Consider the following 26,686-nt stretch of genomic DNA (forward strand, 5'->3'; position numbering starts at 1 on the left):
AAGAATGGGTGCAGCAGGTCATGAATGGGATGCACTTGCAGTGCCAGGTGTGAAATAGTGGCATTGTTAAAGGGCAGGGTAGAGGTGCATTGGCAGAACTGTATGTGGATCCTAGTTCTGGAATAGCAGGAGCTGTAAATCAGCACTGAGGTGCACTAAGAGCTGTGTGCTGGTCAGTGCACTAGAGTTGGAGGGATCCAGCAGGTTCAAATGCAGGTGTATCACAAATATCACAGGACGGAAAATGAGTCTGACGGTGAAGCAGTGAGTAACACCAGTCATATGGATTAAATAGGCAATGCATTTGATTTTTTAAATGCAAAATCTTTTATTCATATTTTCATACAGTATGTCAAACTCAAAGTATCAGCTTGCTTTATTATCTTCATCCTGCCCACCCCATCATTTACTTGTGAAAATAGATTATAAAACTTTAATAATTTAACATGTACAATAAATATATTTGTCCCAAGGGAATCATTGTATCACTCAAACACGTTTTACTCAGGTCACACCATACCTCACAGGTCAAATCTGCTTGACCACTTGCTATGTGCAACTACTATTGCACAGCTCACATACACACACCTCACATGTACCATAACATGCCACGTATCACCAAGTCCATCACAGCTACCCACACGGCACACATCCACCCCACTAATCACCTCATCACACATAATGGGTGACCACATCCACAGAGTCAACCCATTTATAATGGAGAAGTGAAAGCCTTGGCACGTTTAGAGACATGGTCTTGCATGAAACGCGGAGATGTCGCACAAAATCTGGAAGCAAAAAGATGGATATTTGCCCTGTATACGGACAAAGAAAAGGGGCATCAATCAATGCAGAAGAAAAGAGTTTTATCAGTCTGAACAAAGGCAGTGGGGCAGCTGCCAACCTTTGCAAGTCGAGGAAAACTAGTCAACGGCTAAATGGGGGTGGGGAAGCCTCCAGCAAAGACTTGCAGGTGAGCTTCTTCAACAGTGATCTTCCACTGTAATCAAAACTCACTATATTCTTTTTTACAGTAGTCATCAACTCTACCAGACCATGTGTGAACATTAATAATTACAAAAGAAATGAACATGGTGTGCCATACACAGCTCCACACATGCTTTGGTATTGGAGAGAAGGTGCTCATCCTACCCTGGGGGATATTCTACTCACACCCCTGGCATCCAGAGGATAGCCTTAAGTGTGTGGGGGAGCAGGGGCATGGAAAGGGAGCAGCAGCTGCTACTGAAGCCTCATCTCCGTCCTATCACCCACTCCGAAGATTGGGAAAATCTTAAATGGGAAGAATTTGCATGTAAAGGTGAACAGATGATTCAAAGAGACAGCATTGTAGAAGGACAGCCGCCCCTCTTCATAGTCCAAATACACTCCAAGCTTCACAAAACCCCAATGCACAAGCAGAGAGATTGGTTGGTAACTGAGCGCCCAGTACTCGTGAGCACACTTCCTCAGAGCCCATACATTCTCCTTAGGTGACCACCTGAAACATCCCTTCCTTTTCACAGATTCTGCTGCAACCCCAATAGACCAGTTGTGCCCTCCATAGAGGAGCAGCACCTCCCAGTAATGTTTCCCAGAGGTGAACCCTTTGCTACCCAGCACACAGCGATAATTCATGAATCTCTTGGGGTTGTCCGGTACAGACTGTTTTCCAAGTATGACTTTCACAAGTCTCCGACATCCAAGCACGAGGAGGTCTGGATGAGCTGTGTCTGGATCCAGAATCACTTTCACTGCAGAGAAAGAAGACAGCATTAAAACTACCAGACAGGAGAATTCACCTTCCGTTCTAAAACCCACACGCTCCTCAAGGTTCTTACAATACCAGCTTAATTTAAATATACGAGTACTTGAAACCCATCAAAGAATAATTAAAATAGCAACCGTCTAGGTCCCAATCCTTCTACTGGGACAATAGTGACTGCGACCTGACTTAAAAGTATAGTAAAACATTAATACTTGTGGACCCTCTTAAGCACAAGAGGTAAGTCAACAGCACAAAGTGAAGCATAAACATCTCATAATGGTCAGAAGCATGCAAGTCTGGCTGGGCCTATGTTGCCTATTGGTTGTCCTATACCTGTCTGCAGCATGGCACACCTCTACCTAGGTGCTCATGGCATAGACTGTGGCAGGGCGTCAATTAGAGGGAAAATCTGATCTCACCAAGAGAGTTGTGAACTCAGACTACTGTCACATGCATTGGGGAAAGATCATCAGTGAAAGGCAGAGCCAGAGCTTGAAATCAAGGTACCCGCTTCCGCTCCCATTTTTAAGAAGGGGATGCAGTGTGTTTCTACACAAACCTGCAGCGGAAGGTCTTGGGTGGGGATGGTATCAGGAACCACCTCCCTTCTCCCTCCATAAGAGTACTCTCACGGGACTCACCGACTCTGCATTACCTTATACATGGCACACAATCTGTGCTCCACCTGCCTGCTTGCCTTGGCACCAGTGACTAATGTGGCGCAAATGCAATCCCTCAACTGCAAGATACCCACACATGCAAATTAGGGAAAACTTTTGTGATTGTTCCACTTCAAATGTTGTACTGCTGTGACATTGTTTACAGAAGCAGTGAAAGTGACTATGGTCCCTTTAGTATCAAAGCGGCCATGGGGCAAACAAAAAGGGGGGCAAACACCCACTGTGTCCAAAGGCACCTTATGAATGTTGACGCTCTAATTAAAATACTTTAAGAGGGTCAATGCGTAGGATCAGGGTTAGGTGAGTTATCATAAGACTGAGTCCAAGCAAATAAAACAAATGTAATATGAGGTAGAATTCTAAGGTAAACCATACAGGTTTATTCAAAATTAGGATTACAGAAAGCAAAAGAGTAGGAAATCAAATACGATTAGCTCAAACAAAATAGCCAAAGTCCTTAACAGTGAGAAAACTTAAACTCAATCTTTAAACAAGTCAATAGCCAGAAACAAATATAAAGCAAATAAACAAACTGACGGAGTCTGCTCCCAAAGAAGTAAGCCAACAGACTGGCACATATCCCAAAAATATAATTTTTATAGGATTACAGACATAAAAGTCAAAAACTCAAAATGGTGAGATGACATAATAGGGTTGAACTAGCAATGTATCTATTCAAAAAGCCAATGAACATCCTAATACATAAGTTACATTCAATAAGCCACATAGCTAAACATACTTCTACTGCATACTAGTGAATCAGGTGTGCATAGGGAATGACGCACAGGGCATGCCATTTTATATAATATAGGAATACAGTAGACGACTCAACTAATGGACGGTCCCTAGAAAAGCCTTGTGCAAAGGACATTAAATGAACATCTTGAACATGGCTTACTCGAGGGAACACACATTTTAACAATTTAGTAGTACACAGACCATAAATTAGGCTGCAATTTTGCTGATTTTCTGAACTGGAAAAGCACACAGAATTCGTACGTGGAGAGGCTCGTTCACAAAATAAAAGCGCATATTTCTTTCTGCAAACTAGAACTGATGTAATGCAAGCTGGGTGCAGCCTAGTGATGCTAACTTACGGTTATCTGAATTAGGTATTATTTTCTAATCAATACAAACACATTAAGATGTAATACAGCCCTAGATGTCTACACATGGGGGGGGGGGGGGAGTGGGAGGGAGGCCACTTCCGGTCCCCCCTTTTGGCATGCTTTCTTGATGGCCTCGGAGGGTTTCCGCTTCGGCACCTCGAGCCTCCTTCGGGTGTGGGCTTTCGCCCAGTTCTGATGCTAGCCGGAGAATCGTGTGACGCTGCTGCTGCCTTTGCCGTTGGGGGCCAGGTGCTCACCTTGTGCCCTGCAAATCCGTAACCTAGTTAAAGGGCCTGCGGCTGCAGAGCTACGTCACGCCCAAGAGGACAACCGCCCGCCGCAGGATGGGACTCCTGGGAGCCCGGGAGCCTGCTCACACAGCCATCAGGATAATCATGATTATTGCTAAAAAAAAAAAAAAAAAAAAAAAACTAATATAACGCACCAGGGGTGCCAGAAGGTTGCCATAAGAGCGCACGGCAGCCACAGAGTCACGCCACACCGCTGGGGGCCATTAAGAACTGCTGAGAGCCGTGGCGAACAAGTGCAGATTGCCGCCACTTGGGGAACTGCGATTACCTGATTGAGGACTACAGCAGCAATTGGGAAGGCCTGCTGAAGGCTTGTGACGGACCAAAGGAGGCTCTCAACTGACTCACATCTGTCAGCAAGACCTGATTTCTCCCTCCACAGTTGTAGATCAGATCGTCCCTAATGTTCTATGTCTCGGCAGGAAGGTGAGACAAGTAATACCTAGGATTTTCTGCTCTGCACATTCTAGTCTGTAGTAAATGCTCTAACATACCACTCAGGTAACTTAGACCTGATACCACGCAGGTAACTTAGACCTGATACCACGCAGGTAAGTTAGACCTGCAGGCCGATCTCCTTAATACTACTCATGTTACAGCAATTGACAAAAAATCAGAGCTTTAAAGTCATTGATCCAGAGTGCACAAGCTGACGCAGCACAGCCAGTTCCATCCTGTGCATGCAATACGATTATTGACAAGATGGTAAGTTTTCTGGATGCATTAAACTGTGCTATTAGATATAAACTCATTTAAAATATGATTTTTCAGCTGTACAAAAAGTCCTCTATTGCAATAATGTAATATTGAAAGAATCTGATAATTGTAACTCTGGTAGTCAGCAGGATTCAACTCAACAAATTACTGCAGCTGGTCAGATGCAAGAAGGCAATGAAGCTATCAAGTCAATTAACCAGATTTATGAAAGTCCCCCCCTCGATAACTCACTCTTAGATCACGAAGCAATAAGTGATCATGCTGCAGGTAATATGCAACTGACGAAAATATAGCATAAGAGGCTCAGGAAATCCCATTACAAGCCAAAGCTTCTGCAGCAGTGCAGAATGAACATGTTTATTCTATCTTCATACCATCAAGTAAACCAATAGTGACTTTGGAAAAGAAGGGTGACCAGAGGAGCTAATGTTGACAGAAGTTAATGACCAGAAAGATGTACTCTCCAAAAGCCCACCTAAACTATGACAGGATCGACAACCACAGGAAGACACTAACCTTCGACTAGCCAACTTTCGATAAGCCAAGTTTGTGATGATGGAACAAGCGAAGGTACTTGTAATCAAGTAGATAATCTGGCATAAAGTGAAGTTCTCGCCCATTCTTTGCAACTAGCTCCGCAGCGTTCAACACTGTCGCCTACCACACTCTCCTCAACAAACCTCACGACATAAGCATCCAGCTAAACACCCTCAAGAGGATCGCCTCGTTCCTTTCAGGCTGCACCCAGAACATCTGCCTCCCTCTCCCTTCACCTCCGCACCTGTGGCATACCCCAAAGTTCTCCCGGCAGTCCCACTCTGTTCAACATCTGCATAACACCTGTCATCAGGGCAGTGCGCGCTCTTCGGGCGACTAGAATGCAAAAACCTAGTAATTTCAAGCTAACAATTTATGCATTGTGCTGATATGATGTTGTTTAACCTTTTGCATTGCAGAGTTTAATCCTGAAGACTTATGTTCAGTGTGCATATAAATACTGTTCATATGCAATGTACTACTGCAAGCTTTCAGACTGTCAGGCTGTGGTCCCTTTCCAGGGCCTTCTAGAAGCTTTCCCTGCAGCATGCCTGGGTGTTGTTTGTGGGCTGGGCTACGACTCTGAATAGTGAGCACGTGGAGCTGGGCTGGCTCCCTTTTATAGAGGTCCTGGTGCAGAGCAGCAGCAACTTCCTGAGCTCCGTTTCCGGAGGCCTACTTTGATCTTCCAGGCTTTCGCCCTTCATTACTTTGGTGATCCTTGATCAGGGTAGTAAGACGGAGGTCGGGCTGGGCCCCCCGATCCCATTTTCGAAGGCATTCAAGTTCTTGGGCCTAATCTTTCATGTTGAGAGATTTTACCTTGTGCGTGTGAATGTGCTCTTGGTTTTTCCTGGCATTTACATGTTGATATTCGAATCGGCAAGACGCGCAATTCATTTCTCATGTTTAACTTTGACATTCATTGTGCGCTACCATTTCTTGCAGTTACATGGTGGTATTCGACTCGGCAAGACACGCGATTCATTTCTTGTGTGTAATTCACGTTATTCCTCGTACGCTACCATTTCCTGACATTCATATGGTGGCATTCAAATCTGCCAGAGGCGCGATTCTTTCCGGGTGCTTAGATTCATGTTATTCCTTGTACGCCACCATTTCCTGGCATTCATATGGTAGCCTTCGTATCGGCAAGACGCGCAATTCTTTTCCTTGTGTTTAATTCATGATATTCAGTGCGCGCCACCATTCCTTGGCATTCACGTGGTGGCCTTCGAATCGGCAAAACACGCGATTCAGTTCTTGTGTCAAATTCATGGTATTCATTGTGTGTTACCATTTCATGGCATTTACTTGGGAGTCCTCGAATAGGCAATACGCGCGATTCATTTCTCGAGTCTAACTTATGTTATTCATTGTGCACAATCATTTCATGGTATTTACAACCTTTGTTAAAATCTGCAATGTGCGTAATTCATGTTCCTGCAATTTAAGAAAACTAAAAGTGCTAGAGTTCATGATGTGATATTGTATGTGCATAATAGTCCCTCAAGCACGATTCATATGGTGGTTTTAGAAATTCTTTTAGATTATTTCCTGAGCCTCATGTAAAAGACTATACTTGAATTTGAAAGTTGTATTTAACCTTTCTTGATTCCCTCACTGGTATCCTGTTATCTTGAAGCGTAGTTATTTAATTCCATGCTTAAGTTGTCCATGTTTTCAGTATGACCATGCTTAGAGTAGCCTAGTACTGATTAATATGATATAATCTTGATAGTGTGTTTTAACCTTTTGCTTCCCACAGGTCTCCTTCCGAGCTGTTCCCTACCTAATCCCCTTTTCCCCACTTGGACTCTTAGACTCTGACATTCTAATCAGAGTATTGGAGCTGTCTGCTGATGGAAGTGTTGGGAGCGTGCACAGACCCAGAGGATCTGGTGACTCTGACAACACCCCCCTGCACCTATCAGATCCCACGGACTCAACTGTCTCATACACTGTTGACGCTCAACTTATCCTCTCACTCACCAAGGACCCCCTCAACGCCAAAGCAAACTTCTGCAACGCCTTGACCAACTTAGCATCATGGATGAGAGACACCTGCCTCAAACTAAATAGACACAATGAATGTCCTGATCTTCAAGAAGAACACCTCCATTTGGGAACAAAGCTGGTAGCGAGCAGAACTGAGACCCACACTCTCGCCACCAAACCACACACGGAACATCAGCATCATCAACTGCAAACTGCCCATCAATCAACAAGTAAACTCAGTTACCTCCTCCTGCTTCTACATCCTCTGCATGCTCCACTGCATTTTCAGATGGAGCCACACAGACACTAGGAAAACCGTCAAGCACACGCTGGTTACCACTGCCTCAACTATGTCAATGTGCTCTATGCTGAAATATCTTCCCAGCTACTTAAAAGACTTCAAACTCTAGAGAATTCCGCTGCCAGTTTCATCCTGAACCTTCCCAAGTGTGCAAGCATCGTGCCCCACCTCGGAAACCTCCGCTGGCTTCACATCCAGAAGAGATGCCACTTCAAGATCCTCACACTCATACAAAGCTCTACACAACCTTGGCCCCAAACTAAATCAACGATCATCTGAACTTCCACATCTCCACTAGACAACTATGCTCTGCCTTGCTGAAACCACACCCCCTCCTTCCTGCCGCATCCATCACAGCCAGAGCAGAGGCTGCTCCTTCTCCCACATAGCAACCAAGTCCTCAACTAGGATCCCTGCACCTCCGAACTGCTCCCTCCCAGGCAGATTTCAGAAGGAGACTCAAGACGTGGCTTTTCGACAGAGACCCGGCTCCCTCAGTGCCTAGATAGCATTAGGGGCGACAGTCAGTCATTGAATTTGTAAAGCACAGCACTAACTCCATTAGAGCAAATGAAAATCACTGTGGTGGCAGCAGGGGTGACAAATACAAGCACAAATAGTACTCAGTCATACAGAAAGGAAAGCCAGGTATCCAGCCAGCAACCAACTTAACCTGCACTGTGTCCCTTCGTGATCACCAATTATGACCCAAGTCATTCTCCGCAAGCTAATACAGAACAACACCCTACTGAAGGTAGTTTGCATCCCACAAAGTATACAACATCGAACCTGGATTACAACGACAATAAATCATGTAGAATCACCTTCATCCCAAAGTACTAATCGAGGGGACGACATAATATAATCAACTGAAGTACAATGCTATGCATGGTACAGGAAATACCAACTCTAAGGAATATGTGGTATGTGACTCACAAAGTTGAGATCGCTCTATAAAAAAAAAGCCACGAGTCAGTAAAGGATGAGAAGAACTTGTATTAGTGTAAACTACTCACAGCTTATAGGAAAAGGAAAGCCAGAGGATTCTGGCAATTGGTGACTCACTCCACATGAATGCGGTTGCCCGCCATTACTTCTAACAGCTCGGAAGCCACCTGGTCCTCATATCTCTAGGAAATGTCTGGGGGCCAGATAGCGCCACAGGGGTTTTGAGAAGAAGAGTTTATAATCATGGAGGCAACTAGCCCTGTAAGAACTCTATCCATGGAGGACATGGAGAAAATCATTACAACTAGTCATCAGGATGGGGCACCAGGACCTAATGGCATACCGCAAGCAATTTACAAACAGAACTCCCAGTACTGAGCTAAACAACTGACCAGCTCATACAATCATGTCCTAATAAATCAAGTAATACCGGATAGCTGGCATGGTTAAATTTTGGCCCCAATTCATAAGGCAAGGAAGGTGATGTCCCCTGCGAACTACCGTCTGATTGCTCTAATGTATGGGGAGTCAAAATATTTTGCAAAATGTTTCCTTGCTGACTTGACAGTTTGGGCCGAAGCAGGCTCTTTAGTACCAGTTAATCAGACTGGGTTAATAAAGAAAACTGGCACTACTACAAACACCTCCATGCTCGCTCTGCTAATAGAACAAGCAAGGCGTTGTTCATCCAATCTACATCTATGCTTTGTCGACTTTAGTTCTGCTTTCCATGCAGTGCAGTGTAACGTCTTATGGTCTAAGCTGCAAAGCTGGGAAATTCCCCCCTCCCTATTAAGGCTGGTTGTATACCGATACATGGACACGGGTAAGGCTGGGAACAGGCTTAATAGTGTCGAAGAAAATACAAACAAATAACTGCCTGAAACAAGGCAGCAGACATCCCAATGTACAAACACCATGGCAAAATATACCATCTTTGGCAGGGTCACCGTTCTCAGAGGCATCAGGAGCATTTTCCAGAATTCAAAGGACCCTTCCAGCCCTTCCCACATTCAAATCGTGTTGCTCCTCGCAGTCCCAAGACACCCAAATTCCCAAGTATTGGAACACTTCAAGCTCGCAGCCAAGCTTAGCCCCTCTGACAAAGGGACTCCCTCTTTTCCCAATAGCCCCAGTAGGAATAATGTAATTGTTTCTCTATTGGTCTGCAGCAAAATCATGCATCACCCCTAAAAGCAGGGGCACCAAACACACTGAGTTCTGGAGATATACCAACATGTCGCCTGCATATATAGAAACTACATGGACTGCATTAGCTGTCTGTATGCCCTACGGTCCTAGGAAACCTAAAGGCAGGAGGCCAGTGGTTCCACTGCTAGCACAAAGAGCACTGGGGACCGAGGGAAACCCTGCCTTGGCCCCTGCACCATGGTTCAGAGATTAAGTTTCCTGTATGGGCTCCAGCCACCGGTTCAGTGAACAGTAATTTAACCCTGCCAAAAAATCATGGGGTGAAATCCATATGGTGGATAATCGTCCACATATAGTTCCAGCCCATGTCAAAAGCACACTCCATAGCGTAGCCAATGCCAGGTCCTCTACAGATTCTGCAACCATGTGCATAACATGAGACAGCCACCCGATATATTACACTGTGGTTCTTCCTGGGATAAAACCCATCTGGTTGGGGTGAACCAGCTCATGCACTACTCGCAGCACCGTGATTGCCAGAACTTTACACAGCAGCTTGAAATCCACATTTAGCATGGATGTCTGACAGGAGGTGAGGGGCATGGGGTTTCTTCTTCCCTTGGGAATCCGGATCATCACCACTTCCCTCAGTCTGGGGGAGCACTCCCTTTTCTTATGCCTCCACAAATGCCCCTTGGAGTGTCTCAAGGATTGAATCCAGTAGGGCCTGGTAGAACTCCATGAGCAACCCATCCGCTCTCAGCGTTTTACCTTGCAGTATTTCCAAGAGCACCTCCTTGAATTCCCCCACCTCCAGCGGACTATCAAGGCTCCGTCTTTGTTCTTCTTTGAGCCTCATCAGCTTTGTTACATTAAGGAACCACTCCAAGGCATTCTTCGGCAACTCATGACTGCAGCTAAACCAGACACGGAGGCATGTATGACATGCATCATGTATCTGGGCTCTAGCTATTAGGGTAGCTCCGCTGTCCCCCGTAGGGACAGTATATGCCTGGGGGCTTCTCCCTGTTCAACAATCATACCTGCAAATTGCCAAATTTGTCACCCTCTGAGGACAGTGTCTGTCCTGCATGTGTATATTTATCCAGCCTCATCCATACCTCTCCCACCCATTTAGTGATATTCAGTAGTTGTTGGCACCCACCACACTCATTCAAAGGGTGATTCCCTAAATTGGTGTGTTCTGCTTCTAGACTATTAATTCTCATTCAATCTGTCTGCGTACACAACTCACCTAGCCATGCACTCCCCCCTCAATATAAACTTGTATGCCACCAACTCCACCGCCCTGCTATCTGTAGGGCCCCAATTCCCCTGGAAAAACTGAAGGGAGTACTCACTAATGTGCATGATAAAAGCATGGCCCCCTCAACCCGTCCATCCTTAGTCTCTACTACAGGAGTTTAGGTCTAGGTCACCCGAAGCAGAGAGTCAGGAGTAAAGGTGAGTGTTCAAAAATTTCTGTTTAAATATGTCAAAGACGAAGTCCAGATCCTCTCTCCTTCCCAATACATTGTCTATGTGGCTTTATCCCCCATTTATGGGTGAATAATATGGGAATACCTTGTTCCCTGGGTGATGGTGTCTCCATAAAAAAATAGGTCTGCTTTCGTCAGTGTCTGTGCCAGGCGGAACTTAAGGCCTCCCCTTGGCAGAGATTTATTTAGCTACCAGTCATGTACGCAGTTGGTCTCCTGCCCAAATAACTCGCACTGCTATATAGGGGGCTACCGCCCGCACCACCTCTGGGAAAATGCACCATCATCCATGTTAGGGCATGTGTGTTCTCCAGGCAGGTCTCACCCCTACTACTATCAGGTATCTCCCTTTAGGGTCCACATGCACCACTCCCTTGTCAAAGAGGACACCTGGTGGTATCCATAAAACCACCCCCCAGCGCAGTTAGAATATGTAGCAGCTTTATTTGCCCAGTTTCACTACCTTGTTCTGTAATAAAAGTGTTTCTTTCAACATACCTATACACACCTTATACCGTTTAAGGTAGGATAACACTATCTTTTTTTTATCACCCACTGAGACTCTGCACGTTCCAGGACACCAGAACAGTAGCCATAGTCAACCAAATGACCTGTGTGTTCATCCTAGCAGGGTTTGGCCCAGTCGACAGTCCTGCCCAGTTCCCATACCTCACCTTTCCTCCCTTCCCAGCATCCTACTGCAGTAGGTGCAGTTGCTTTTGTAACTAGAAACCTACCCAGAAAGTAATCGTATACCCAACCCACTCCTATGTTTCTTTAGAAATACAACACTCCTACTGCGTATAGACAACTAGCTAAACAGTTAATCTGTTTTTGCCGATGGCCTGCAATATGCCTATGCCTCCAGTGTCAGAGTACCCCAAGCCGCTGCGAGCCCACCAGCTGTACTCCTCTGTATGGAGAGAAGTCCCAGGGTTGGGGGTGGGAGGGATGGACATGACTAGCCTAGCAAACCTCCCCCAGTGTGGGATTTCATTACTCTCTCAATTGCTACCCCAATCAGTTTATGAATAAGAGCAGGTATGCAAAATCTAGTTTCAAGTTCTCTGAATCCATTTGCATTTCATCATATATGCTCACCAGGGAGCAGTCTTTACCTCCTGGCCTATTCAGCATTGCCTTCACCCATCTAGACTCGAGACAACGTCCCAGCTCCAAACAGTTCATGAATCATTTTCCCCTACCCATAGGGCCTGTCTCCTAGCTGTCCAACAAACATAGGCCCTCCCTGGGTGTGTCTGGCTCATCAGATGCCGATGTTCCCTCTTTGGCCATAGTCTCATCTTCCTAGACCAGAATCCTGGAAGTCAATCTGTGTCCTGTTTTCGGTCTCAACTGTGAAGTCTGTGCCGCCTTTCATATGCATCGCCGACCGCTGTTCAGGTCAGCTCTCAGGCCTGTACATCTCTGCCTTATCACAGACCACCTCCGGGTTATCAAAAAGTGACTCTTGCCATGTACGAGTACTTTTAGGTGCACTGGGAATAACATATTGGAATCCCATTGTTCTCAGCTTTTGTTTCACCTTCATGCAAAGAGTTTCCTGCATGTTTGCACCATTCTTGTGCAGTTTGGGTAAATAGATGGAACATGATTCTCCAAGGTGGGTCGTTCCTCTTGTCTAGAGGGCCTCAAAATGGACCAGTAAACAGGGGGATAGGGAGAAATTATGGTCCAGAGTATATCCTCCCGATAGATCTGTCAAAAAATATGATACACTGTTCCAGCTAGAAAAAGAAAGGATACAGTGAAGAGGGTCCTAAAATTTAGGAGCAAGAAACCTCACACATCCAGAAGGATGTCATGCTTCATCATCGGAATTGCTCCTCCTCAGACCGGCACTGCAATGTCTGACGGGCACCACCCCAAGTGGGGGGGCTCTTTGCCGGAGATCTTTTGAATGATGATGCCAGGGCCCCAAGTGTGAGTAAGAAAGGAAGGAGATAAGTGAAGGGGATTAAAATTGGCCCTTAAAACCTGCAACGGGTAATCAATTTATTAGACCAAATGAGGGATGGAGGCCAAGGTTAAAAAGTAGTCACAAGGGTGAAAGAGATAATGATCAATCCCTCTATATCGAAAGAGAAGTAATGGTGGGGAATTTCCAAACCATCCCTATCAAGGGTCAACATGTTTCGCGTCCTGGTGGTCCATACGGATCCAGTGACGCTTCTTCAGGACCTAATGACTATGTGTATCTCTTAATCGTAAAAATGTGTGGATTGCTATTCACCTGAAATTCTCAGAAAAAAGTATCCAATCACTTACATTAGTCTGGGAAATAAGTTATTCCTAACTGTCGCCCTGCAATCAAATGTACACAGATCAATCAAAAGAAGTCAATACGTGTTAACAATTATGACAAACATTGATGACAAAAGACGGTGGCAGTAAACAACAGTGCAGCACAGTGAGTGTCAATTCGTGAAATAAGATTTCATGCACATGTAAGTAGTCTTGGCTTACCATCCCAATTAGGGAGCGTGCTTCATAGGACCACACAGACCAGTGGTGAAGCGCGAAACTAATCTGAAGGAGGAGTGCAACATTTTTTTTTTGAGTAGCACAACAATTAGTTGTAAAAATGTGTCTTATTCAAACATCATGGAAGTACAGGTCTACAACTCCTACCTATGTATAATTAGGTACTCATATTATCATTGTTGGTATAGTGCAGGTCTCTTAAGTAAAAATACATAGGTAGTATCATGTGGATGATCCCCAATGATCAGTATGACAAGGATCCAGGGCCCAGTTATCTTATGTGGATCAGGGTTTAAATGTGTTGAGAATGTCAGATTAGCAGTGACCATGAAAAGCGGGGAATTACTCATATAATGATCAGTATAGAAAAGTATTGAGCAAATGAGTAAGGCACAGCGAGAGTGTACCGACTGACCCCTCATCGGGAATCAAACTGGAGAGAGTGAAAATACAAGTAAAGAAGACCCGGGTCTATGATTAGTAGACGCGAGTCCTAAGAACCGCCAGGAGAATCATGACTTACTTGCAGATGCTGCCACTGCCGGCGGGTAACCTACCCGGGTCCGTGTTTCCCGAATGAAGGAAGCTCCGGACGCTCCGGTTTAATATGCTGTGACCCGGAAATGAAACCAGAGTGTTTCCGGGGCTCGCTGAGTCATGCTGCGTTCCGAGTACTGGGACGCAGCTGGAAAGAAGAAAACAGACGAGGGACTCTGTTTTGAGAGCCTAAGAGAAAAGAATAATAAAAATAAAGGAAGGACTCGGGAAAGATGAAGAGTCCACGGAGTGTCTTGGGGGATTAAGCCTCCAACATTAAATGCGATTATGTAATAATGTAACCAGATTTCATACTCAGTGCTGTCTGAGTACAGGTCAGTGAGAAAAAAATAAAAATAGGGTACCAGAGCAAAAAATATATATGTGCAAGGGGCAAGGTTAATGTCAAAGAGTACATGAATATGACACCAATCAATGGAGCTAATGGGCCAGACTGGTCCAAGGGATATCATCATTCAGTCCATTGATGTGAGTGCGCAATTTAAACACCCACCGTTGTTCTAGCTCAAAAAGAGAGCTAGTGATGTTGTGTGGGCTAGTTTGTAAGACAACCCACCACATATCATCTGGGCCTCAGAATGGAGTCACGGTCTTTGTGGTTCAGGATTCGTGTAATCAGTGCTCTCAGTAGGGCCTCAGAGGGAGGGCACCAGCACCCTATGGCCCTGTTACTCCCCAAACCACCTCACTAAGACCTCTGAAAGAAGTTCACTCTTTATCCAGTTTTTCAGAAAGGCCTCCACATCCTCTCTGCCCACTCTGGAAACCCCAAAAACAGGAGACTGTTGTGGCAGGAGCGGTTTTCTGCATCGCCCGCCCTATCCTGGAGGGTACCCAATAGCATTGTCAATTTAGCCATTTGTTTCTTTAGCATCTCGACCTCGCTTTGCAATTCTGATACCATGCCCTCTACTGTGTGGACTCTCTCCACCTCCATGCATAGGTTGGTACAGAGGAGGTTGACATCAATTGAACTTGCCTCAATTTCCCTCTCAAGGGCTGTCTGGAAACCCTGTATCACCATCAACAGTTCCGTTCTTGAGGGATCCTCTGGAGTCTCCTCCTGTCCCTGGGGCCTCTGAGCATCCATCAAGCACGTTGTCCTCTGCGTGGTAGATTGTGGAGTTGTATATTGAATCATGTCGTTACCATTAAATAGGAGCGTTTACTTGGGATAGTAATATTTGCAACGAATAATGCTATGTGCAAAAAAATCTGGATCAATGAAACATAAGCTTAGCACCAAGAATTAACACACAAAGACCTATACAAACAAAGAGCGGTACAAAACAGGCTGGGGGTTGCGCTACACAGGAAACCTCACCTGACACGGAAAAGATTGACATATTGATAGCTCACTCAATTTTGTGTGTGGTGCACGGACGTTTTAAGTTGGTGGATCGATTTGTCTGGCTAATTCCGATGGCGAAGAGACTCCTCCGTGCTAACTAGTTCAATGACCCTCAGCCTGTTTTGCACTGTTCTTTGTATATGTCTTCATCAGTGTTAATTCTGGGTGCTAGGCATATGTTTCATTGATTGTAATTTATTTACAGAGCATTATTCTTTGCAGATAGTGCTACCCCAAGTGAACCACAGTTATTTGTGTGTGTATATATATATATATATATATATATATATATATATATATATATATACACTGATTCTTAAAGTTACTTGGGAGACCCCGTAAGTTGATACGCATTAATTAGGAGAGGTCTTCGCTCAAGAAATTAACCAGTTGTCACTCTGATTTACTGATTATCAATCTAGTCTCTGAAAGGTATGTTGTGCTCTCCATTCCAAATACTTGACAGCCAAGAATGATATTTCATATTTCAGCCTATTAAATTAGCACAGGGTTTAGAAATAGCATTAGGGTCTAGGATGCCATTTAACATGCAAAACAATGTTAGCAATGTTTTTATTTTCGTTGATAATTTTAACTGCAATTGTATTCTCCTGTGTTATCACTGTACATTTTTACCTGCACAAGATTAAGCCTTTTAAAATACATTTGTAATGCTACAAGTCCCGATTTCTAAGTGCAACATTTGAGTGTATCGCCTGCAAGACAAAGAAAGTGGTGTGTCCCTGAATTTGTTTAATGGGACCGCTAAGTCACCTGAAAGCACTGCCTGCACAGGGAATAGCTTGGTGGGTTTCTGTAAGTGCTGCAGTCCACTAATCTTCTCTAATCAGTAGGTACACTGAATTGAGACCTGGCACTAACGGGCCTGAGACCACACTCCTACAGGTCTGGAGGTATTCTCTAGAATTTGTATCAAAACAGACCTAGTAATTTACTGCCAGTGCTGGTCTTTTCTAAAAGATAGAAACATTAATTGTTACAGCAAAACTACACTCTGCACAGTTGGACGTGGTAGAGCTACAGGGTTCATCTCATCTACGGGCTCTGGTCAAGTACCACATTTTCTGTGGTGTGCTGTCCCACTCTAGGGTGCCCCATTTATTTATAGTTACTTATTAGGGATATGATGATGTGTAAATATTAAGCACTATTGCTAGGTCAAAAATAATTTTCACACCAGCAGCTCGTAGGTCAGTTCAGGTAGTTCTTGTTCCATATTGTTAATGCTGTCATCTGTAAACTTTGTAATGGCCAATGTCTTTCTGCATTCAAGACAGTCTCTCAGTCTGTTCAGTTCAGGCTTGACGATCCATCTTGAGAAGAGATGCGGCTTGATGAAGCACTGCATGGTGTACTTATTTATTGGGATCCCATTGGTGGCATTGTCTTTAGTGTTACTGGTCTGCGGTTTGTAGCCTCGCTCCTCACTTGTGCTGCTGGGATGAGCACAACAGGTTCCATGGGAGGTTCCCTTTAGCAGATGTGGCCTCCAGCCTTTTGAGCAGGTCTTCTGCTTCAGTGATGATGAAAGGTCTTTGTGGGATACACCAGACTGGACAGTGGCAGCATAAGTCCTTCTGGAAGGCTACTGGGCAGCACAATGTTCTGGTTTTAATTTCTTCACGCACTTCACCACATGAACCATGCTCTGGGAGACCAGATGACTACTCAAGGTTCTGGTCAGCACTAGCTTCACTTTCAATGGCAATTTCCTTCTTCTCTGTGCTAATCACGATAAAAACACGGCTGGGCGTCTCCTCCTGGACAGTCACACCTTCCTAAAGGACCAAGTACAGTCCTTTCCTCTGAGCAGGCAGTCAGGCTTCTGGTTGCTGGGCAGGACCACAGCCTCTCCAGCAAATGGTGCAGACGTCTGGTGATTACCCTTACCTTTGGGAGACTGGCTGTCATGAAGCCCTTGTCTCACTGCAGCTCTTAGTCTTAGTGTTCTCTGCAGAGCACTCCCTTCCTTACTCCGGAAGAACATGGAACTTCAACTAAGTGGATGGTTTGTGTCCCACCCTTGTATTGTCCAGCCAGTATATGTGGACCCATTGTCTAATAACTTGAAACCGGTGTGAGGTGGTTCCTTTTCAAATTACATTTTCTGACTGTAGTGCAGAAACCAACTTTGTGCAAGGGGCGGCTCTCACCACAGGTAGGGATGATGCTCGCTCCAAGCAGGCATATTTAAAAACCTAGGACAATGGAGTGTGATGCCTGGGCACCTGTCTGTCGCCAGCCTTCCTGCAGTAGCAAGTGGGACACAGACACGTCTAAACCCTACCTGGAATCGGACTCTCTCCCCCCTACTGTCTGCAGAATGGCAGTTACATAAAGCAATATAGTTATCTAAGGTGGTAAGGATCACATCATCTTTGCTTTTTTAGTAACTAATTCTTCTAATTAATGTAATCATCTCTCAACTAAGTGCAAATCAGTTGAGAAAACTTGCAACCCAAAGGCTCTCTAAACCAAAACATAGCAGAGTTCCTTCTTGTATTCAATATGACTGCTAGCACTTCAATATATGTATCATATTTGGTTTTAATGTAAATTTAGTCCATAAAATATTTTTCTGATATTGAAACTGCAAACACATTTAGTCACTCAGGGTAATTTCTCCACAACTCTCTCAGGGTAGAAGGAAAATTCACAAGTTTAAAACTGATACAGAGTTAACACCACCCATTGTGAATTAAAGTGCTCATCATTGGTGTTCCATTTAAAAATGAAGGTCTTTCTGTTCAGATCTTTTCTATGAAGACATGAGACCACCTTTGATAAAAAATCATTCAATGTTATACAAACTAAATACTACAGTATAAACTGTCCTAGTACCTCTTATAATACGTATATCACCAAACTATATTAACTGCCCCACGCTGCAATGTCATTTTTAAATTCAGTGTGTGTCAAGACAGAGTGGGATTGGGTGATGTGCTCATGTCCCTTCACTGAGAAGTGGATCAGAAAATGTTTCCAAGCATCATCTGAAGCAATAGTCTTGCAGGCCTCCTGGTACTATCACCCTTTAAGGGGTAGTTCTAGAACACAATAAATCATTTAGTAAAAACAAGTATATATCTACATACAAATTGCTAAGTATGTCCTAACCTCACACTAGGCTCTACTTAGCTCATGGTATGCGCTATCAATGGCATCTCATTTTTTGACTACTCTTCATTTGAACATGCAGGTTTCATTTTAGCCTAAGACAATATAAAAACTCCACTGTAAGGTTGAAGCCATTCAGATTCTAGTAAAATATATTAAAATAGGCACTGCAAAGAAACCTTAGGGGAGAAGTTTCATTTATAAATAACAATGTTGTCTCATTTTTAAAGTACTGACTTCACCTGAAGATAGTGACTCGATTTCCATCTTTGCTTGAATGGGAACGACACCGTAAGGGTAAAGGCCCTTATGTTATATTAAATTAGGCATGAATATAGTAAAACCTCAAAGATATATTAGGGCAGCATATCCCAAAGGCTGGTTGCCAGATAGTGACACATGCGAGTGGCATACAATATGGTTACTATTGAGAATCTTTATTAAGTATGGACAATAAGTTGTCAATCAGTCTTTTGGGTCACACCATATTAAAGGGTTTATTTCAATAATTCTTTCATTTATACATAATCATGATTCCTTGCTGAAATAACCTATACAATGACTACTATATTGGCTGTTTCACCACTAGGGGTGTCCTAGTAACAAATATTATTTGTGTTCAGTTTTGCTAGCAGCTGATATCCACTATTGCACTCCTTGGTACAGTATTCATAGAGGATATACTTTAAGTCATTACATTTTGAAGTACTTGGTTGTGTGATTCATATGTATTTGATAGATATCCACACTATTGGTGGCTTGACCCAAATTTAAATCTCAATGTTGACTGTCTCTCAGTAGTGGTATCCCAAATAAACAGTTTTATTCAAACATGTAAAGGCTGCAGCAAGGAGGAATTGTAATGGATTATGCATTTATTAGTAATATCAATGACATGAAGATACCATTTAAAAAGAGGATTTATGATGGCAGTGCTATCAAGAAAGCAGGAAAGAGTACTGAGAGTTGATAGGACATCCACTATGAACCAAGATGCTGAATATAAGGTAGGTCACAATCAGGAGAGCTGTACAACAATTTCACCATAGGGTGATGGGATTTCAAAGTTTAGCCAGCTTCCTAGTAAGCACTGACAGATAATCTAGAGATTCTTAGACACACAGTGTCACAGTGAACAACAAGCATTACTTTTTGTAGATGTACCACTTAAAAAGACTGTTATCCTGTCAAATAGCTCCTAGATCAGGCAAAAAAAAGCATTTGTTCAAATTTGGTAGCTGTTCAGTGTGCTGTTCGGCCCTGGATAAATGCAGAAACTTTCAATACAATTGTACCCACATTTTCAACTATTGATTATATCTCTTGTATCTCCAGTTCTGTATGCCATTATATGTAAATATAACATAAATGAGAAGTAAAATTCTCCCTTTGAAAAGGATAACAGAACATATAAAGGCTTTATGGCAAAATGTTTGTTGCTGATTGGTTCTATACTATATGTAATACCAAAACGGAGAACTGGACCTACATGCTAAATTTCATAATGCACACATGTGAAAAGAAAGATGGTAATGAGAGTGCTAGAGAGCTTAAACTTCAAATACTAGAGGCAAATTTGATAGCAGTAGGGAAAGAAACCATGTTGACCATGAATTTCAATATTTCTTGAGCGACTATGGGTGTAACAAAGATGACTATATATCTATCTATATATATCTATATATCTATATCTATATCTACGCATATACATACACATATATATATATATATATATATATATATATATCAAATACACTTCCTTAAATAAACATTAAGGCTCCAGCACTCCACGAAGGTTAGAAAGGTTTATTATAACCGAGCAGGAACGCGTTTCGGCGTGACCGCCTTCTTCAACCTGCGGGCCGCCATTTTGGCCCCCTTTAAATATCCTTAGTAGTAACATTGATTTAAAGCAATACACTCCCTTTGAAAATTAAATAACCACTACATTATACTCCATTTGAGAAAAAATTTGTGAATTATATGCGAAAATATATAAACCTAGTGCCCCAATATGCTAATAAACATGACAAAATGAACAAGTACACACATAAAGATATCAAAGAAACAATAATAAAACTTTACACATCTTAGTAAATATTAATGAATGAAATAAGATATTTGTCTCTGGGAAACTGCTGTGTGTATTCATCTGAAGAAAATATGTATGAGAAATCCACCCGGTCCAATCACATTGATATTAATATTAAGTAGGGCATTGTTTGTAGGGACAATTATTAAAATGAAAAAGATTCCCATATACTCATTCACCATCTCAAAAAATAGTTAACACGTTATAATAAACTTATTCATATCATTAATGAAAAGTAATCCATAATTTAACAATGCTAACCTAAATGTATGTATAACTCTTCACTCGAGTTAAGCCCCACTGGTTCTCTTGAATCGAATGCCAATATATATCCCGACTCTAATCTCCTCAGCTGTTTTTCCCTATCTCCTCCACGGATATCCTTCCTGATTCCATCTATTACACTATATTTAACTTCTTCCATGCGACCTCCATGAAATTCATGGATGTGTCGGGCAACCGGGTAAGACTCATCTCTATTAACTATGGCCCTTAAATGTTGTAAAATTCTTTTGTGCACTTGGAGTTTGGTGCTACCTACATATAGCTTGGGGCAACTACATTTTAAAATATAAACTACATGGTCACTTTTGCAGTCGTATCTGCCTTTGATGGTATGTGTAGTTCTATCAGTTAATTGAATAGTTTTGATGTTTTCCCCATTTTTACATGCCTTACACTTGGTGCATTTGAAAAATCCATCTGGTGCCTTTAACCAACTCTTAATCAATGGTTTCTCTTGTCTCACATCATTTTTGACCAACAAATCTTTCATTGATTTTCCCTTTCTATAAGTTATGGTGGGCCTATTGCTTATTAGTGTGCCTATAACTGGATCACTTTTGAGCATATGCCAATGTTGTTGCAGTAACTTTCTTACGGAGTCATGTGCAGTATTAAATGTAGTAATAAATCTCACGATCCCCGTATCATTATGTTTTTTGTCATTCTTGATGTCCAGCACATTAGTTTTATTATCTGTCGTAAATAGTAACTGTTCCCTCATTCGGGATTTTACTCTTCTAACGGTGTTCTCTAAAACCTCATTGGCATAGCCTCTCTGTTTCAATCTTTGTATCATTTCACTCTCTACATTAGCATAATTTTGTTCTGTACTACAAATCCTTTTTGCTCTTAACTCTCCATAAGGAATATTATGTTTCAATGGCTGTGGATGATAACTTTTGGCATGTAATATACTGTTTCCAGCTGTGCTCTTCCTGTGTAGTGTTGTCTCAATTCTATTGTCCATTACGATCACTGATATATCTAAAAACTCAATCTTTTGCGAATCAATCTTGCCTGTGAATCTCAAATTGCAAGTGTTGTCATTGATTTCTTTGATATATATATAATCTTCATCAGATGGAACGATAACCATCTGACGGCTGCACCTATCCAGTTAGTCAGATCCCAATTATTGAAACAACATTGTATGGAGCAAGAGCCAATTCAGTTCATTGAACTTATTTCTTATAAGGGTAACACAGAGTCCTGAAGTGAGATGTCAACGTGTTTCGGAAGAACGCCTTCTACTGGACAAATCTGGCTATCAAGCCGGCACCATTTAAATACAAGTTAAAATCCTTCATTTATTTTCATGACATCGTGATTTGATCCAATGCAGCGGCCATCTTAAAACATGCAAAAACCTCCAATTTAGGATTTAAAATCTACAATTAGTACATGAATCGCTTATAATAATTTAAATAGTTTAAACATAGATATATCATATATGTCACATGAATATCCCAAATATGTAGTACATATCATTAATTCATTTTCATGAAAATCATAGGTTAACTATTCTATGCAAAACCTTGCATGTTACTGCATCATTAGAACCATTATCATCAGTTATTCTAGTCAATCTACATGAATCGAATGAATCAAATATTTTTAGAATGTTTTTTTGGTATATATGGTTGTGGGATATATTTATCTCTGTAGGTATACCAATATTTGTAATTTTTTCAATGAAAATTAATCAATTTATCACAAATATTGTAAATATTGCAAAGTACTGTAAAGTCTTATAAATGGTTTTTTGTACAAAATTCCTCAATGTCTAAAAACAATCGACAAGATAATTATCAATGAAGTTATAATTTAAATATGTAAAATCAAGTTCATCATTGAGTTCAGAATAAAAACCCATTATATATTATCTATTCGATCTCCTATCGATTAAAAATTACAGTATCTAAGTTAACTTCAGTGAAGTATGATCTTTTAGTTTCAATTTCCCACTTCACTGTCAACCTACACTTTGTTTTCTATGTCTAATCAATAAATATCTTGAACCAAAATTCTGTCTAATTATATCATAGTACATAAATACATATCTAAAAAGGTGCTATGTGATCTAAACTATTTCTATATTCAAAAGGTGTATATACCACATGCTAATTTGTGTTAAAAAGTTGTGATTATATGGTGAAAAAATTCCTATAAATATATTGATTCAGTCTTCTATGTTTGTTAAATTCTAAGGAAGAAACAATCCTGAAAAGGATTCTAAAGAGGATATATATAAGAGTGAAAATAACCACTTATCTAAAAAGTTCATAAAGCCTCAGTCGGAGATAAATATAAACTCCTAAATATCTACCTCTATACTTCTAATAGTCATCATCTTAACATCACCCCTGGTGAATGGCAGTGATAAAATGGTATTGTATCCATAGTTATATATGAACAAAATTGCGCAACATTGAAGATCTCTTATCTGAGATGAACATGTAACTCAGCAGCAAGATTATGCCCCCAAGAAGATTCAGAGCCTAGTAATAGAATCATCTTTGATTCCATTTGTCTAAGCTCTAATATTCTATCCCCAGCTCTAGTATTACTTTTGATGGATTTGATGCCATAAAATGATAATGTGCTGGAATCTCCTTTATGTATGTCCCAAAAATGTTTGGCCAGGGGATATGTTCTATCCTCTTATAACTCTAAAGTGTTGCAAGAATCTAACTTTTAACTTGTGGATAGTACTGCCAATATATTTTTTGTGACATCCACATCGATAACATAGATCACAAATTCCTTGTCGCATGTGATACGATCTTTAATCTCACAATAGCGACCATCAAAGGTTTGATATTTCTGCATACTTTGTGCATACTTGCAAGCCTTGCAATGGCCACATTTCCAAAATCCCAAACTTTTTTGGCTCAACCAGGATGTGTTAGCTTCCATAGAAAAATAACTGCTGGTTAAATGATCCCCCAGTGAGCGAGCTTTACGAAAAGTGATTGATGGATGCGGACCAATGCTGTCCCTAATAGTGGAATCATTCTGTAGAATGTGCCAATTCTTCTGAAGTATGGTTCTCAACGAATCATGTTGGTTATACTGCAAAAATATTCTCGGCGATGATTGTTTCAGCTCACTGTTGGTTGCTGTGTTGTTAAAAAGTAACTCCTCTCTACTCTTGTTTTTAACTCTGTTCTGTGCATTTATCAGAATTTTGAGAGGATAACCTCTATTTAAGAATCTTTCCATCATTGTCCTGGCTTCCGAATCATATCTACGCTCGTCTGAACATATTCTGCGAGCCCGCAGAAACTGGCTATATGGTATACTCCATTTTAATGCCATAGGATGTCCACTGTTAGCATGTAATAGGGAGTTACAAGCCGTGGGTTTGCGATATATGGTGGTCTCTAGATGATCATTTTTCACTTTTAATAGGACATCTAAAAATTCTATTGTTTCTCTACTAAAAGTGACTTCCAAATAGATGTTAAGTTTGTTATTATTTAGTATGTTTATATATTCCAACAATGATTGTTCTGTACCATCCCAAATAATAAACAGATCATCAATATAGTGCACCCACAATATGACTCTATCCATGTAAATGTTATTGTTCTCAGACCATGCCACCTCCTTCTCCCACCAGCCCATATATAGGTTAGCGTATGTGGGAGTAAAGGACGCCCCCATAGCCGTCCCTTGTTTTTGTAAAAAACAATCATTGTCAAAGAGGAACAGATTGTGGGTTAAACAAAATTGTAGCATGGATAAGAGCATGTTGGTGTGCTCAAAAAATTCAATAGGTCGTGTTTGTAAAAAATATCTACATGCTTGTAACCCATATTCATGTTTGAAGGAGGTATACAAAGAGGCTAAATCCATGGTGACCAGTAAATAGTCTTTATGCCATGGAATGTTATGTATCTTAGCCAGAAAATCATTAGTGTCCCGTAGATATGATGGTAGTTCGGTAACAAAAGGTGCACAGAAACAAGTCTAAGTGTTGCGAGGTGTTTTCAAGCAGAGACTGATTCATGCTGACTATAGGTCTACCTGGGGGATGTAATTTGTTCTTATGAATTTTAGGCAGAAAATAAATACATGGAATTCTAGGATGATCAATCTTTAAATACATGAGCTCATCATAATCCATAAGTTGTTTAGTATACCACTCATTAAGCATCGCATGATAGGTCACTAGATATTGGGTTATAGGGTTAATCCGCAACTTGTCATAATGATCTATATTCATCAGTTGTCGGTAAGCTTCTTTGATGTAATCACTTGTGTCCATAATGACGATGTTGCCACCCTTATCTGAGGGTTTCATGACAATGGACGTGTTGGATCTCAATGTGTTTAAGTCTTTCCAGTCTTGTTGAGTGAAGTTGGTTCTATTTACTGTTTTCAATGCTTTCGAGGGACCTTTAATGCGGAATTTGTCAATGTCACTAATCACTAGTTCGTGGAATGTATCAATCAAATTCCCACTAGGTAGTGGATGATTAAATCTACTCGACAATTTCAGATGACTATTGTCCTAGAGATTGGTTACAAATCCCATCTCATTAAGTGTAGAAGTACTGATATTAGTGTCATTGTGTATAGAACATCCAAATTCATTACTTTCATTGGCTAGATCACTGAGCCATCAATTGTGAACTATCCGCAATATTGAATCCGGAGACTGCAGCCCTAGTGTTCTCATTCTCTACCATTCGTTTTTTGTCCTGGTTTGAAAAATGTTTAATTAAACGTAATTTACGAACAAATTTGTAGAGCTCAATTTGTGTGCCAACATAGTCCCATTGGACATTCGGACAGAAGCTTAGTCCTAGATCAAGTATGCGTAATTGATTATCTGTGAAAGTACTGTGAGAAATGTTTACAACAGTACTCGAGTGATTCAAATTGCTGGCAGGTTGGGCGTTCAAGTCTACTCTTACTGTTGGTTACTTCTTCTTACCCCGCCTCGTCTTCCGCTTCCTCTGCCACGTCTGCGGTTTTGACCAGGGGGTGGCGTAACCATTTGCATAAGACGCATTTCCCCCTGAAAATCCAGCTTATTTCGTGGTACCTCATCTGCAGAGGATTCTATCTCTGAGCTGTCATCAGCGGATATATGATGTATAACACCATCTGCTCCGTTCTTGGATACATCTTTTGTTCTTGCAGTATCGTATTTCAGAGCAAACGTATAGATTCTTCCATGCTCATAATCCAACTTGTCTCTATTAAACTTGTGCGCTTTACGCGATTTAATTTCTTCTTCCTTATTTTTGATCCGTTCTTCCATTTTAGCTAGCTGATTAGAAACTTCTTGTTGATTGACTATCTTTTCTAGATCTTTAGTTAGTTGTTCAATCTTAATGATTTGTTCATCCATTCATCTTTTAGCTTGGGTAATTAGGGTTCCCATGAGTTTGGTTGAACAGTCTGCTGTTTGCATTCTTCATTCCTCCAGTAGATCTGGATCTATATCGCCTAGAGTGGGTAATATTAGAATACATAGACCCCTTGGTACTCTACCACTTTTGATATATTTAGTGAAGTCATTTCCCACCATTTTTTAAGTTCAGAAATGCGTGCTTTCTCTAGTTGGCTAATGATGCTGGAGGTGGTATGCATCTGGACCCCGGGGGTCCATTGCTAGTCTTGGAATTGTCAAACAATTCAGCTGTACAAAGATATCTGCAAAGATACTTTATTATCTAAGTATGGAGTCCACTATTCATTACACATATATGTGGACTGATATGTT

The 26,686-nt window shown here is 41.7% G+C and overlaps 1 protein-coding gene across 4 annotated transcripts in view; it reads right to left on the reverse strand.

Annotated features, from left to right (window-relative positions):
- Window positions 1-338: 338 nt before the first annotated feature.
- LOC138294138 (E3 ubiquitin-protein ligase TRIM39-like) overlaps window positions 339-26,686 on the reverse strand; it is a 431,514-nt gene continuing 405,166 nt past the window's right edge. For all 4 annotated transcript variants that reach the window (XM_069233336.1, XM_069233333.1, XM_069233334.1 and 1 more), the window contains one exon: window positions 339-1,754. In XM_069233336.1, the coding sequence (XP_069089437.1) occupies window positions 1,243-1,754 (512 nt within the window). In that variant the 3' untranslated portion in view covers window positions 339-1,242. The remainder of the gene's footprint in view (window positions 1,755-26,686) is intronic.

The sequence above is a fragment of the Pleurodeles waltl genome, chromosome 4_2, assembly GCF_031143425.1.
Source record: "Pleurodeles waltl isolate 20211129_DDA chromosome 4_2, aPleWal1.hap1.20221129, whole genome shotgun sequence".
Classification (NCBI taxonomy): Eukaryota; Metazoa; Chordata; class Amphibia; order Caudata; family Salamandridae; genus Pleurodeles; species Pleurodeles waltl.